This window comes from Phragmites australis, chromosome 5 (genome assembly GCF_958298935.1).
Source record: "Phragmites australis chromosome 5, lpPhrAust1.1, whole genome shotgun sequence".
NCBI classification, from domain to species: Eukaryota; Viridiplantae; Streptophyta; class Magnoliopsida; order Poales; family Poaceae; genus Phragmites; species Phragmites australis.
The window spans coordinates 24,075,737-24,089,713 of NC_084925.1; the positions used below are offsets into that span (position 1 = coordinate 24,075,737).

The following is a 13,977-nucleotide window of genomic DNA, read 5'->3' on the forward strand; positions in this document are numbered from 1 at the left end:
TAATTGAAGAAATGCCTTCGAGTTCCAACTGAAGTCATTAAAATTATAAACCAAGACTTGAAACTCATTCTATCCTATCGCGAACGCCCAATTCGGATATTGGATGAGGTGGAACGCAAGACCCGATGCCACTCCATCAAATTTATAAAGGTGCAATGGAGTAACCACACGAAGGACGAAGCTACTCAAGAGTGTAAGGATCGAATCCGATCCAAATACCCTAATTTTTTTGCAAATTGTGAGTATTGTTCCATCTCTGCGTATTTTGGACAACTCACAAGCTTATAGGTCATCATCTTGCGAGTCAAAACTTCTTCCCAAAGGAACACTCTTAGAAACAATTTCAACCAGGAAAAGACCCTCCTGGTGGTCCAACCCTGCCCCTGTTGTTCTGACTGCCAGAGGCATGCAGTACAAATTTTGGTCTCTGCCCCCGAGCGGTCTGACCACCCAACTCACGGTCTGACAGTTAGAGGCCTCCAAAGCCAAAAACTCTCTATCATATTGGCGGTCTAACCTCCATGATCATGGTCCAACTATCAATGTGCCAGGTCTAACTAGGCCTAGCCATGGTCTAACTGCCAGAGCACAAAAAGGTTTGATGACTTTTCGTTCATGATGTTCAAGAAATCTGACAAATTCTATTTTTCCATTTATGGAAAAATCTTTTCCACTTCAAATCAATCATCAGTTGTGATAATAGATCAACATCGCCCTCTCCTTTGATTTGCCGAATCTCAGGACGAGATTCTTTTTAAGGGAGGTGTAGGGATCGGTGATGTCTTAAGAGGGGGTGAATTAGGACACCTAAAACTAATCAGTTCCAAAAACTTCACAAGATAAACCTATATCATTTTTTTATCTAAATGTGCTCTAGGTTCATCTAGTGTGTCTACTACTCTACCTTTCAAAAGGTTTGCAACCTATTGCCAATCCTAGCACACTACTCTATGAAGGTAAACATGCAAGGATATATTACAAGTAAGTAAATGTGGAAACATAAAGATGGTAGAGAGAGCAAACTCGGCATAAGGGACTTTTATCATGTGGTATCGATTGCATAAATGTCATCCCTAGTCCATGTTGGAACAGCCAGCTAGGCTATAGCTCCTGTACGGCACCTGGTCACGGCCCTTGAGCACCTAGACCTCAAGTAAGTTTATCCACCAAGCCAAGGCCTCATCACAAGCCTCTCTTAGAGTCACTTGCCACCATCTTCACTTCGGAGCTTGACCACCAAGGCAAGGGTCTTCGCATCTTCTTACAAGCATCTTGCCATTGCTCCACACCAAGTAGGAGGGTCAACAAGCATGAGCTACCAGGGCTCACGGTACCAGCGAGTCACCAAGACTTCAAGGTGCCAGCGTACCACTTGGTACAATGTAGAATCACTCCTTAATCCCCTCTCTAGGCAGCAACACCTAGCAACAACTCTCTCTCTCTCTCTCTCTCTCTCTCTCTCTCTCTCTCTCTCTCTCTAGGCCTATTAGCATTAATCATTCCTTAATCTTGTATTTAATGTCCTTGGATAATCACTTTTAGCACTTTGGTGACTTGGATGTCTTCTCAAGTGTCTATGAGCTTCCTTGGACTCCAGCACACTCAAATGGCCGAGTGGGGGTATTTATAGCCTCAAATCCATGAACTAGTCATTGCTCCAATGGCTCAAATTGACTGTGAATACCGGATGATCCGGCATTAACAGTAGTACAAACACCAGACCATCCGGCGTGTACAATAGTAGAAACTAGCCATTGGAACCCCACTCAAACTCATTACAAACAATGAATATTTTGGTGTTAATTTAAACTCTATCACCGGACTATCTGGTGTGTGGACTTCAGCCAACTGAGCCACTTCTTACTATGTATTTGTCTGGTGTGTATAATCTTTTAATCACTGGATCATCCGATGTGTACAACTCCTCTCTTCACTGAAAACCTTCTAGAAAAATCTCCGATGAAGCCTCCGGTGAACACTCCTCTTCATTGCCGGACCATCTGGTGTGTACAACTCCTCTGCTACGGAAATGCACCTCCTCAAAAATACTCTGGTGTGTACATCACCTTAACACCAAACCATCTGGTGTGTTCTTCAACTTTTTCTTCTGTGTCAAAACATTCCGACTTGTATACTTGTCTAAGCATCAGACCATCCGATGTGTTACCTTTTCTGAGAACCGGACCATCTAGGGAGAGCAATTTTCTCTGAACTCGCCCAAGTCAAACTTTCTTGGGTTCGGCTTTGGTGACTTCTTTATGTATTGCATCTATAAGACCTACTAAATCATATACTTGATAAACATGTTAGCCTCGTTGACTATATTATCATTAATCATCAAAATCACATACCTACTAAAGTGCACTAACGATACCAATTGAAGATGGATCAATTGTAAAGGAAAGATCCTATCTTTGTCATACCTTATTCTTACCTTCACTTTGTACCCCTTTTGTTGTGACTGTCATGGAGACAATTCTTCCCCTTTCTCCATCGTCACTATCTCCCTTGATTGATTCATGCAAGAAGTCTTTTATTTGTGCGCTTCTTGCCTTGATATCACTTGTAATCATTCCATATGCACTTCTTGCATCATGCTTATCTCTTTTTTAACAATCTTGCATCATGCAACTTGAGCTTGCTTTGGTCATCAAAATTCTCTCCCTTTGTCAACGATCTCAAAAAGGCTACAAACATATGTTAAACTTAAGGGAAAATGTTAGAGAACACGGGAGAGATCTTTATGAACCATGATCCAATAAAATGATATCACTTATAGAAATCCAACTGAAAGAAATGATACCAACTGTAAGGTAAATGATACCAATTGTAGGTATGCATGCCAACTATAGAAATGCAATTGAAGTGAGCTACGTGGATACCATTTGAAATGAAAACACGTGGATCACAATTCATGAAACTCACATAATATGATCTAAACTCCTCCTATATGTGTGCATACATATGATGAGAGTAAAATATATGCACAACTAGATAATGTGTAGAGATAGAAAGTTAACCCATATTATGTATGGAGGAAGTTTAAAAGATCAAATGAATTGACAATAATACCAATTGACGAATAAGACGGTGGTCGGAGATCGATGGAGAGGACTTCCCCGAGCTCCCCAAATGCTTCCCTGAGTTCCTTCCTGTTGTCTTCTTCATCGGAGATGCTTCCACCTGATTTCTTCCACCTCAAGGTCAATCACCACCTATGAGCTCGATTTTCAAATTGTAAGCTTCCCCAGAGTTGGCCAAACCCCTAGAAAGCTTCTCCATGCTGAGGTGAGACTTCCCCTACCATGTCCCTGTCGTTCCCGAGCTCCAACCACTCCTCATTTGGTTTAGACCTAAGCTCCACCATAGTCATAGACTTTATCCATGGGGTCCTCAAGTTTGGCCCCGCGCGTGTCACCAAACACACAAGAAACACTCACCTAGTCTTGTAGAGTGTTTTGGTATCTTCATGATCGAAGGCATCATTGGAGCCTTCACCAACGATCTTGTCGAGGTGTCATCGGCCAGGCCTAACAATCTAACTGTCACTAGAGCCAGTCTGACCGCAGAGTTGTTATTTGGTCGGCCAGACTTCAAGTCAAATTCCATAGTCAGGAGTTAGATCGCCACTAGGACCGGTCTGACCACTATGAGTCTGGTCTAACCTCTAGGTCTACTTAGTATTGATTTTGTCTCTATTCGACCCCCACGGTCTGATTGTTATCTGGGCCAGTCTGACCACCAGCTACTCAATGACCTTAAGGTTGTCTCATGCGAGGTTCAAACCTCTTCTAACCAAATCTCTTAGGCGCTCTTTTGCAAATATTTTTATGACATGACACATTGCATCTCGTTCACAATCATGCCATCATAAGCATTCACCTCCATTGTTCATTTGTTCATTCGATGCGTTCTTCCATTGTTTAGAGAGTAACGCATCGATGGTTCAAGCGGTCGAGGCCGACACCGAACCAAAAGTGTAGCGTCAGAGCAACAAGAACATCTAAGCATATTTCATCTTTACTTTGGATTGTGTGGTGTCAAATTTAATAAATTATCGCTTTATGTATATTGTGCACATTAGAGAGTCAATGTCGGGATTTGTGAGCAGAACCTATGTTGATGCATTTTTTCTATATTGAGTTATTGATGATCCCCATCCTTGTAACCTAGTTATAACAATGTTAATGTCTAACTTCAAAGTTATTCAAGATGCCTAGCAATGCATAGGTCACCGGTAGAAGTTGAGCGGTAGTATACCCATCGTTCACGAGCTATAAGACTTAAATGTATTTCAATGCAAATGATGTTGGGATGAATGAGTTGGTAAGGATGATATGAGATGTGGGTGGTACTAGGGGTAGGTCAGGAGCGGATGTCATAGACTGCTTGCTTGGATTAAGCACCAATTGTTGTTTACCATTGGCTTAGGTACTTTTCATACTTTCACATATTCAATAAATGTATGAATAAGCCGATTATCATATGTCATACTAACGCTTAACTTGTGGCCCTATGACATGTAAGAGAAAAATGATGAGGAGAAGTAAGGTGGTGGGGAGTCAGAAATATCTAGGACATGCTCACGGTAACTCCGGTGTCATAAGGGCATGTACAAGTGGGTAGTTTTGGATATTTGAAAGCTTGTCTCAGAGGTTAAGAGGTTTGACCCAAGTCATGTAGGCAAATATGTACCCCTACAGGGTGTAAGATCAATTCAAATTGATGCACTCTCAATTATGAGCATACTTAGGTCCATCTAACATCAATCGTAGAGTTCTGATGTTGGGTTGTATGTGGTACGTTGGGAAGTGGCTAGTGGTGAGTTATATTGAGAAGCGTACGATCATGTCACATCTATGTTTATGGTTATGATCTCATAATAAAAGGGTACGAGATGTTATGATGTGTATATGCTCACACTCTTGAGTCAGTAAATGGATTTTGTGAATAAATTCACATAACCTTGTGGCTGATTCCTTGCTATGCACCCTCCAAATGTATGATCTTTGAAGTTGGGTTATTATATGTACCAACTATGAAATATTGCGATTACCTTCATACTCACCTTGTTTTTGTTGAGTTTTTACAGGTGAGGAAGAAGTAGTATATGGCTACTTCATGCCTGCCGATCTTAGTGACAGGTAAGAGTATTATGGGTTACTCGTGGTGATTTGGTGGTGGCTTAGGGCAAATGGTGTCACCCCTTGTTTTGATGTTATAGATGTTAATTCCACTGCATTGTAACTCTAACATGCTAGGAGATGAACTTGCTATATTTTGTTCTCCTAGCGGTTGTGATCCTTAAAACATTAAATTTGTAATAACTTAAAGGCTTATAATATATTTATATTACTCCTTTTTTATTATGTCTTGATGTGATGAAGCTTTTTTAAAGGCATGTGTTTCGATATTGGGCATAAAACACATGTCAGGGCTATCGGAATTAAATTCGTGTTAATCATTAGTGGCTATGATTGTTGTGGTGAGATATGGGTTAGCACATGGCATATCGAGAGATTAAATAACCGTCTTAAAGATTAATTCGAATACAATTAAATGGTTCCTCACAATTCCTAAATGCACAACTACGTCGCAGTGGCCCAAAGCCCAAACACACGCATGAGATGGAGGGTATTGAGCCTAGCAGCGGAGAGAGCGTGGCGGGGCGGTGTGGTGCAAGCGTGACCACACCCATCGGAGTCACTTCTAAAAGAGGTACAAGTTGTAGAGGTTTGAACACCTTAAATTTTTATTCTTAGTTTCTCACCTTCAATTCTTAAAAAAGATGTCATTACTAATTTGTTGTTCATAGTGCGTTAATCATAATTTCTAAATAAAAGATAAATTTATTCCTTGTACTTAATTTATGTGATCATGTGCCATGCTGTCCTTTACATGTTTTTTCTACTGATGTATAGACTGAAAGACCAATATGGACAGAAAAGATACAAAATTTACTTGAATGTTATCTTATTTATTGTATAGTTTGCACTTTTCTACTAATAAATAGTACTATTTTTATTGTATTTTACCGTAAAGTTGTATTATAATTATAATTTTTTATTTGTAGTTTCTTTATATGACATGAGATATTGTCATTGTTATGAACCATTTATATTATATATCTTGTCATTGTGAAATCTTTATAGCTATCCAACAATTTTTTTAGCTATAGACATCCGTTGTTAAAATGTTGATCCCACCATTGTTTGTACACTAACCTTCCATTAGTTGAGCAAAAGAAAACCAGGATTGAAATTCAAAAATTTTGGGACCTCGACTTTGTCCATCGGAAATGGGACGACCAATGCAAGAAACGCGTGGAGCGGGATAGCTAGGGAAAGATGGTACGGTAGCCACGCGTCGCTCATTCCGCACCCCACGTTGACAGGCACACCGGCCAACCGCTGCATGGACGCTTCCACGCCCCTCCCCACGAGCCCATCTCAAGTCCCATCGCGGTCAATTCACCTGCTAGTTGCAGCACTCTTTCGGCCAAAAAGAATATGACATGCCCAAGAATCTCTCTAAATCCGTGACTCCGACGTGAATTGGTTTGTTTACTTCTCGAATCGGAAAGAGGCGTTCGTTTCTTCCTCTCTTCGATCACCATGGACCTGGCCTACGGGCGAGACGACGCCCCAAATGGAGGTGCCGGTGCGGAGGTGATGAGGAGGAGGAAGAAGAAGGTGGAGATGGTGCAGGGGGCCATCCATGGCTTCCTGGAGGAGAAGAGGAAGGATCGCCAGGAGGGAGAGAGGACCTCGATGGCCAGCCAGCACGAGGAGGAGGAAGGCCTCCTCTCCTCGTTGCTCACCAAGGTACATACATATGAGTGCCCTGTTATATCATCGTCATGTCTGGATTGTTTCAAGCTGCAGATCGATGCCCTGACACAGGACAGGTTCAGTTCTATGTGCAAGATTGATGACGTTTTCGTATCTGACTGATGAATTGAATGTTATGGTTTGAATCAATGTTTTTGTTGCGAGTTATACTTGATTAGTACCATCGCCCAATTACGTGTGCTTCTTTAACTGCTAATTGATTCATATGCATTTCTGAAGTTGGCAAATTGAACCTTGCGGCATTCTAGTTTTATGACGTTTCCTTCTCTACCAATATTTACCGGCAGAGCTCCTGCCGGTCTTTCAAAAAGAAAGTTTTATGATCTTGTCACTTTTGATACAGTAGTGCACAAAAGTTACTGAATTTGTATCCAGAGGAAGGTTGGGCTGGGAACCCAATTTTGTTCAATGAGATTTCAACTCAAGTCCTTCCTTTTGTTGCATCTGATAACTAGCTACACTGCTAGAAGTTGAACCGACCTAGCAATTACTCTGCCTTTCCATTTGTTTTATCTTTTCCTGATGCAAATGTTGAAGGCCTGAAACAGCTTCGTTTTTTAAACAGATGGATGCAGTAGAGAAAGAAACAGATTTGGACAATGTGGAACCAGAGTCCTTCCATCCGAATTCTAAAACCACATGCGGTGAGAACAGTAAGGAGGTGGAGTTAGCTGATATCGCAAAGGACCTGAATAGGATCAAGAGGCAGAACATGATCACCCACATCCTCCTCGGCACGGTCATCGTCATGACCGCCGTGTGGCAAGTTAACGAGGTGTCGTTCCTCCTCTGGGCGCAGAAGAAATTGAGCAATCCTTTCAAGTCACTGGGGGACCTGATCAAGGGTTCCATCAAGGGGAGAGGGAGGAAGCCGGTGATTGAGACTTCGCCGCTACCGCCGGTTGGGATCCCGGATGTTACCCGGGCTGATCTGCCAACACTTGTCATCAGCGATGAGCACAGGTGATATGGCAATGCTAGAAAAAGGGCCGGTGGCAATGCAAGTGCCATTTTTGTTGGATCTGTGTGTTCGTCAAAGTTGAAATGTAGCGACTTCTAAGAATTTTAAGAGAACGTGCAAATTTGCATCTAGTTTTATTGGTCTTCTTGAATGCCCGCCTTTTACTGATTCTTAAACTGAAACTCGATCATTTGCTGCGAATATATCTTTCTTGATTCGATTTGTGCTGAATTGTAAGCGGAGAATTTATTCTCCCTCTGTGGTTTGAGCTTCCAAGTCCAGGACATTTTTCGATTCTCAAAGCATTCATTGTCTTATGTGTAAATTCTGTAAATGGTAGGGTAGTGCTGCTGTACAGATGGTGAAGAATATTGTTTCCTTTGCAATCCTTGAACCAGAGTCGCAGAGCTCGTGGTCGATGGAGGCGAGGACAAGGAAGGCCGCGGCGGTGGCCACCTCTGCCACTGCCCCTCGCCCACCGCGAGGGCGGCCCTGGGGCTCGCCGGAGGCGAAACCTCCCTCGGCTTCTCAGGAGAGCTCAAAGGCCGTTGGATTCTGGGAAGAAGAGGAGAATTCTCATCTGGGCTTGTTGGGCCCAAATGGAAACGGCCCAGTGACAAGCTGCATTCACAGCCAGCTCTTTTTTTTTTTCTCTCTTCTTCCCAGTAGAGCAGGTACCCGCTGTTGTTTTAAAGGGAGTTTATTTTGTTAAGAAAATGAAACTGTCCCAACCTCTATATGCAGGGATATATCCGACCGCTCCTTTTACATAAGTTCTTGCTTTGGTATAGACTCCGTCTACCCATTAGCCAACACATGACATAATGAAAAAGAAGATTTAAAATAGTAGACACGTTCATCTTAAACACTTAATCTATTGATAAACTTCTACCTAGATTTGGCGAAGATGTCCATTGTGGTGGTCTCCAAACGATGACACGCCACCTTCATCAAGTCTCTGTGTTTTGTCAAAAATAACATCATTGCGGCTAAGCCAAATAGCCATCCAAATAGTTGCTGCTCCAACCATAATTTGCTTCTTGAGATTATTCCCAATTTCAATTGGTCATGACCCAAACATATTAGTAACATTTGTTAGAGGTCATAAACCAAAAGTAATTTGAACAATTCTCCATATAAACTTAGCAAAATTGCATTTAAAGAAGAGATGTTGAATTGTCTCATGGCAATTACAAAACCAACATCCTCATAGCTAAGGTCAACAACATTGAACTGACTGATGAACCTAATGGTTTTTGAGAACGTCCAATTTCTTGAGAACATCTTTTGGTATCTCAAAGAAAGACATCATGAACATAGCTAGACTGCTTAAGATAGAATTGATTAAGACTAAGCGCCCCCAATAAGATAGATGTTTGTTCTTCCAAGTACTTAGTTTCTCTTCAAAACGCTCTTCTATTATCTTCCAATCTCTGTTACTTAGTTTCCTATGATGCATAGATATTCCCAAATATCTAAATGGATAGTCATCCATCGCACACCTAAACAACTGTGTGTATTATTCTTCATGATATTTTGCTTCACCATAACAGAATAATTTATTTTTATGGAAATTAATCTTAAAGCCTGATAATTGCTCAAATGCGCAAAGCAAGAGTTTATATTCTTGTCTTTTTCAAGATCATGTTCTATAAAGAGGATAGTATCATCTGTATGTTGTAGAATAGAAAGGTCATTATTTATTAAATGAGGGACAACACCATTTCCTGTCCATCCTCCTTAGCTCTCGCTATTAGAATTTCTAGCATATCAACGACTAGGTTAAACAATATTTGGAGATAAAGGATCCCCTGTCTTTGACCTTTCTTTGTTTGGAAGAAACGCCCAACATCATCATTTAGTTTTACCCCCCACACTTCTTTTTGTTACAAAGTGCTTTGCCCAGCTGCACCATTGAGGTGAGAAGCTCTTCATCCTTAAAGTATGATGTAGGAAAGGTCATTTAACCTTATCATATGTCTTTTCAAAGTCAAGTTTAAGGACTACCCTATTTACCTTCTTACGATTCATCTCATGTAATATCGCATGTAAGATAATTACCCGTTCCATGGTATTCCTGCCTAGCATAAATGCGGTTTGTGAAGGTCTAATTACATTCTCTACAACATTAGAGATCTTGTTCACCGCAACCTTGGTGAAAATCTTAAAGCTCACATTAAGTAGGCAAATAGGTCTGAATTGTTTTATTTGTGCCGCATCCTTCATTTTTTGTAACAGGGTTATTATACTAAAATTGAGGCTAAAGAGAGGCAAATTTCCTTTATGGAAGTCATGAAATAAGGCCATCAAGTCATCTTTAATGACTTCCCAAAAGACTTGGTAGAATTCAGCTAGGAGTCCATCTGGTCCAGGTGCTTTGTTATGTTTCATTTGGAATATTTCTTTTTTCACCTCTTTTTCAGTAAAAGGTGATGTCAATATCTCGTTATCAGTACTAGACACTTGGGGAATATCATCTATGCGCTCTTCAACCAAAGTAGCATCAGAACAATTAGATGGATCAAAAAGATCTTGATAGTACAGTGTTATGTATGATTTTAGTTGCTCCTCTCCTCTAATAATTTGATCCCCACGTTCTAGCTGGAAGATACGAGTCTTCCTATGTTTTTCATTTGCTACCAGCTGAAAATATTTTGTATTACAAGCACCTTCTAGTAAATTAGTTGTTTTAGCATGCTGGTACCATTTAATTTCCTCCTCTCTAAGCAGCTGAACCGATCTCTCCTTCAAGAAATGTTTTAAATCCACTTCATGAGGTTGGAGTAGAGGTGTTTTAGCCTTTTTATCATGGAAATTTACTTTTTCTGGAAGGTCTTGCTTTTCCTTTTTAATGGCTCCACTAGTATTCTTCGTCCATCCTCTAAGGAATTGGAGAAGTCTCATAATTTTGTTTTGCCATCGCTGTAGAGGTGACCTCCCCCTTGTTTCTTGTTGCCAAATCCCTACTGGTAGATCAAAGAATCCATCTCGGGTTAACCAACCAAGCTCAAATTTGAACCTATGCTTATTTGTTCCTGGATTTTCATCCCCTGAATCTAGCAGTAAAGCAGTATTATCAGAAATATCGCGGGAAAGAGCCTCGACGGTTACTTTGGGATATTTAAGTTCCCACTCCGTAGTGACTAATACCCGATCAGGCTTCTCATACGTTAGTATCTGCATAGAACTAGCCCATGTGTATTTGCGACCAGATAAATGGAGTTCTCTCAAGTTCAAGCTATGAATGACTGCTTGAACAAAAAAGTCACATGTTATCATATCTATCATTACTCTTTTCATCGGGATTCTGGATTATATTAAATCCCCCCCCCCCATCATGATTGGTAATGACTAATGACTCAACTCTACATGCATGAAATAGTTCAGATAAGAAGTTTTCTTTATACTCTTGTTGCGACGTAGCATAGACCACCATCAAAACCCACTGGCAACCATCACTCTTATTTTTTAAATTGATCTTAACTTAGTAGTCACCATGTGATATAGTGCTAATGTCTAAAAAAATCCATATTCACACCCACTAAAAATCCCCCGGATCTTCCATGAAGAGAGGACCAGCTCCATACAAAATTCCTTCCCCATAGAAGCACCTAATATCAGGATCAGAAAAATTATATCTACCTATCTCTAGGATTGCAGTAAAATCTAATCTTTATTCAATAGAAGTACTCCCTTGTAAGAAATTAAATTTAGCCAAGTTACGGAGACCTCTGCTATTCCAAAATATGTCATTCATTTAGAACAATTTGATTGTTTCTTAACCGATACTCCTTTCTGTTTCTTTTTCTTTTTCTTCTGTGAGGTAGAAGTTTTGTTCCTTGGTGTGGCTTTAAAGTCACAACTAAGTTAACTCCCATTATCATCCATAACCTCCTCCATTATTTCACCACATAGGTGACTAAGGGAGAGGTTATCGAATCCATGATCACTATCGGAGTCAGTGTCATGTTCTTTCACAAATCTTTGTATCCCATCCTCTTTATCGTCAATCAACTTCTTATGTGGAGAAAATCTATCCAATTCTAAATTCTTAAGTTGGTTAACGCGAACCCGCACCTTATCATTATTGCTACCTAAAGAAATGCCTATATTGTGAATATTGGAAGAAATGAGAGACTCAGAAAAAGATAAGATTGAGTTATTCATACCATCCGTTGAAGGGTCAAGATTACGCCACGCCTTAATTTTCTCCGCCCTTTCGAGCGAATGTTCATCAGCAGATGCTTCCCTTCTCTTGTTCCATCTGGTTGATACTGAATTCCCCTTCCTGGTCTTCTCCTTTCTGGCATCTACCTTCCCTCCTAGCATTTGGACATTGTATTGCTCAAAACCCAGTCTAGAGGAATGTCCATTCAGCTGTTGTGCCATCTCCCGTTAGGCCCCCACTGCCAACGCGCCTGCAACCACGCCAAGCAGCTCGCAGCCAACCCCTATGTCGCCATGTCCCATTGATTCGGCCCGCGAGCACTTTGTGCATGTAGCTCCCACCAGCCCAATGTCATGGGCCAACTTCATTGCATCTTGCATAGCTGGCCTAGTAGACAACGAACCAAAGCATGCCTCCGCTGCAACCATTGAGTTCAAGCTCATATCATCCGCTATCAGAACAAGCTTAACACCACACCATGACTGTTGTGCTCCAATAGCTGAAAAACATCCTCCTCCTCCCGTGATAGAATATATTCCAACGTCACCTCCTCTTCCTCGTTACCTTCCCTCATCACATGATGACTAATTTCTTCAGGTTTTTGTCTACTATCATGCAAATAATTTCTTCCGCCTTTTCATGGTAAAAAGCTTCCAGTTCTAGTATGTTTAGTCCATCCACTGACCAAGATCCCATTGCCATTGCCTTGTGGCCAGCATCTATAGATTGTGTATGAGTGTTACCCTCAATATTTGCAGTTGATTCATTCTTTGGCCTTTTTGGCTCCCTGTCTGACATATCCTCCTCATCTCCCTCCTTGTCCTCACCATCTCTTCTTGTATCATCCAAATAGATCTCCATTTGTTTACCATCTTCCACTTCCCACTCCACAACCAGGTGAGCATCGAACCACCTATCTCCAATCACCACATTTAAAAATTTTGGAATTCGTTTAGGATCAAGTACTACCACCTTTATCCTTCCAACTCATTCTTTAATATAGTCTTCATATCAACAAATTAGGGTGCACCAATCATGGATCACACTCCCCATAGAACTGGTACCTCCTCTATGAGATTTTTAGGGATGTTGAATGCTCTCACCCATACCTTTGGTAAAGTGTAACCATCATCTGGCTTTGCCACTCAAAACTCCATGTGCTTTTATGTCCGCACTACCAAAAGCTATAGTGCTTTGTAAGTCAGTTTTTGATGGAAATGGAACCAAAAAAGTGCTTTCACCATGTTCCATCGGCTCCCTGACCCATTTGCCAGGAATCATTCTTTGCAACTGAGCAATGACCTATGAGGGCGTCAATTGTCCACCAACTATTGTCACCACCACTATTTTGTTTTCTTTCTTTGACATCTAAATGGGAGCATGTGGAATCGAGTAGAACCCCATCCCTTCACCTGCATACCCGATCGTCTGTGCCACTGTTTTGGTCTATTTCAAGTTTGGGCACTTATGTGTCACATGATCATTACTATCGCATACATCATAAACAATGATCACCTGACACTCAAAATTAAGATGGCCCTTGTGGAAACAACAGAAACAAAACTTCTCCTTTCCCTTTCTCTGATTAGTATCTCATCTCCAAATTTGTTCCCTAATGTGGAGGTCCCTGCAACATCCCCTGTGGCCAGTGCCTTTCCATGCACACTTCCAGTTGGGACCCCCTGCTGAGCATTTGCCATCAATTCTGTGTCCAACCCGATCGTTGCCACATTATGTTGACTAGCTATTACCTTTTTGTGGCCATCGTTAATGTTGGTGTTGATGTTGTGCCAACTGCTGAGGCTAGGGGTGCCGTTGGAGGTGGTACACCACCGGATTAAGAAAGAGGCGACACTGCACCCCGCGCAAGATGACCATAAGATGACAACACATTCTCTGGAATAAGAGGCGGAGTGTGATCACCATGAGCACTCTAAGCCAGAGGCAGCACGTACCCCCTACCTGCCAGCCTCCATGTGGAGTTCTGTTGTCGGACA

At 41.3% G+C, this 13,977-nt stretch overlaps 1 protein-coding gene across 1 annotated transcript; it reads left to right on the forward strand.

Annotated features, from left to right (window-relative positions):
* The first annotated feature begins 6,458 nt into the window (after window positions 1–6,458).
* Window positions 6,459–8,043, forward strand: LOC133918979 (uncharacterized). The gene is made up of 2 exons (XM_062363155.1): window positions 6,459–6,824; window positions 7,417–8,043. Exons 1-2 carry the CDS (start codon window positions 6,615–6,617, stop codon window positions 7,816–7,818), a joined length of 612 nt encoding a protein of 203 aa, XP_062219139.1. The 5' UTR covers window positions 6,459–6,614; the 3' UTR covers window positions 7,819–8,043.
* The last annotated feature ends 5,934 nt before the right edge of the window (window positions 8,044–13,977 follow it).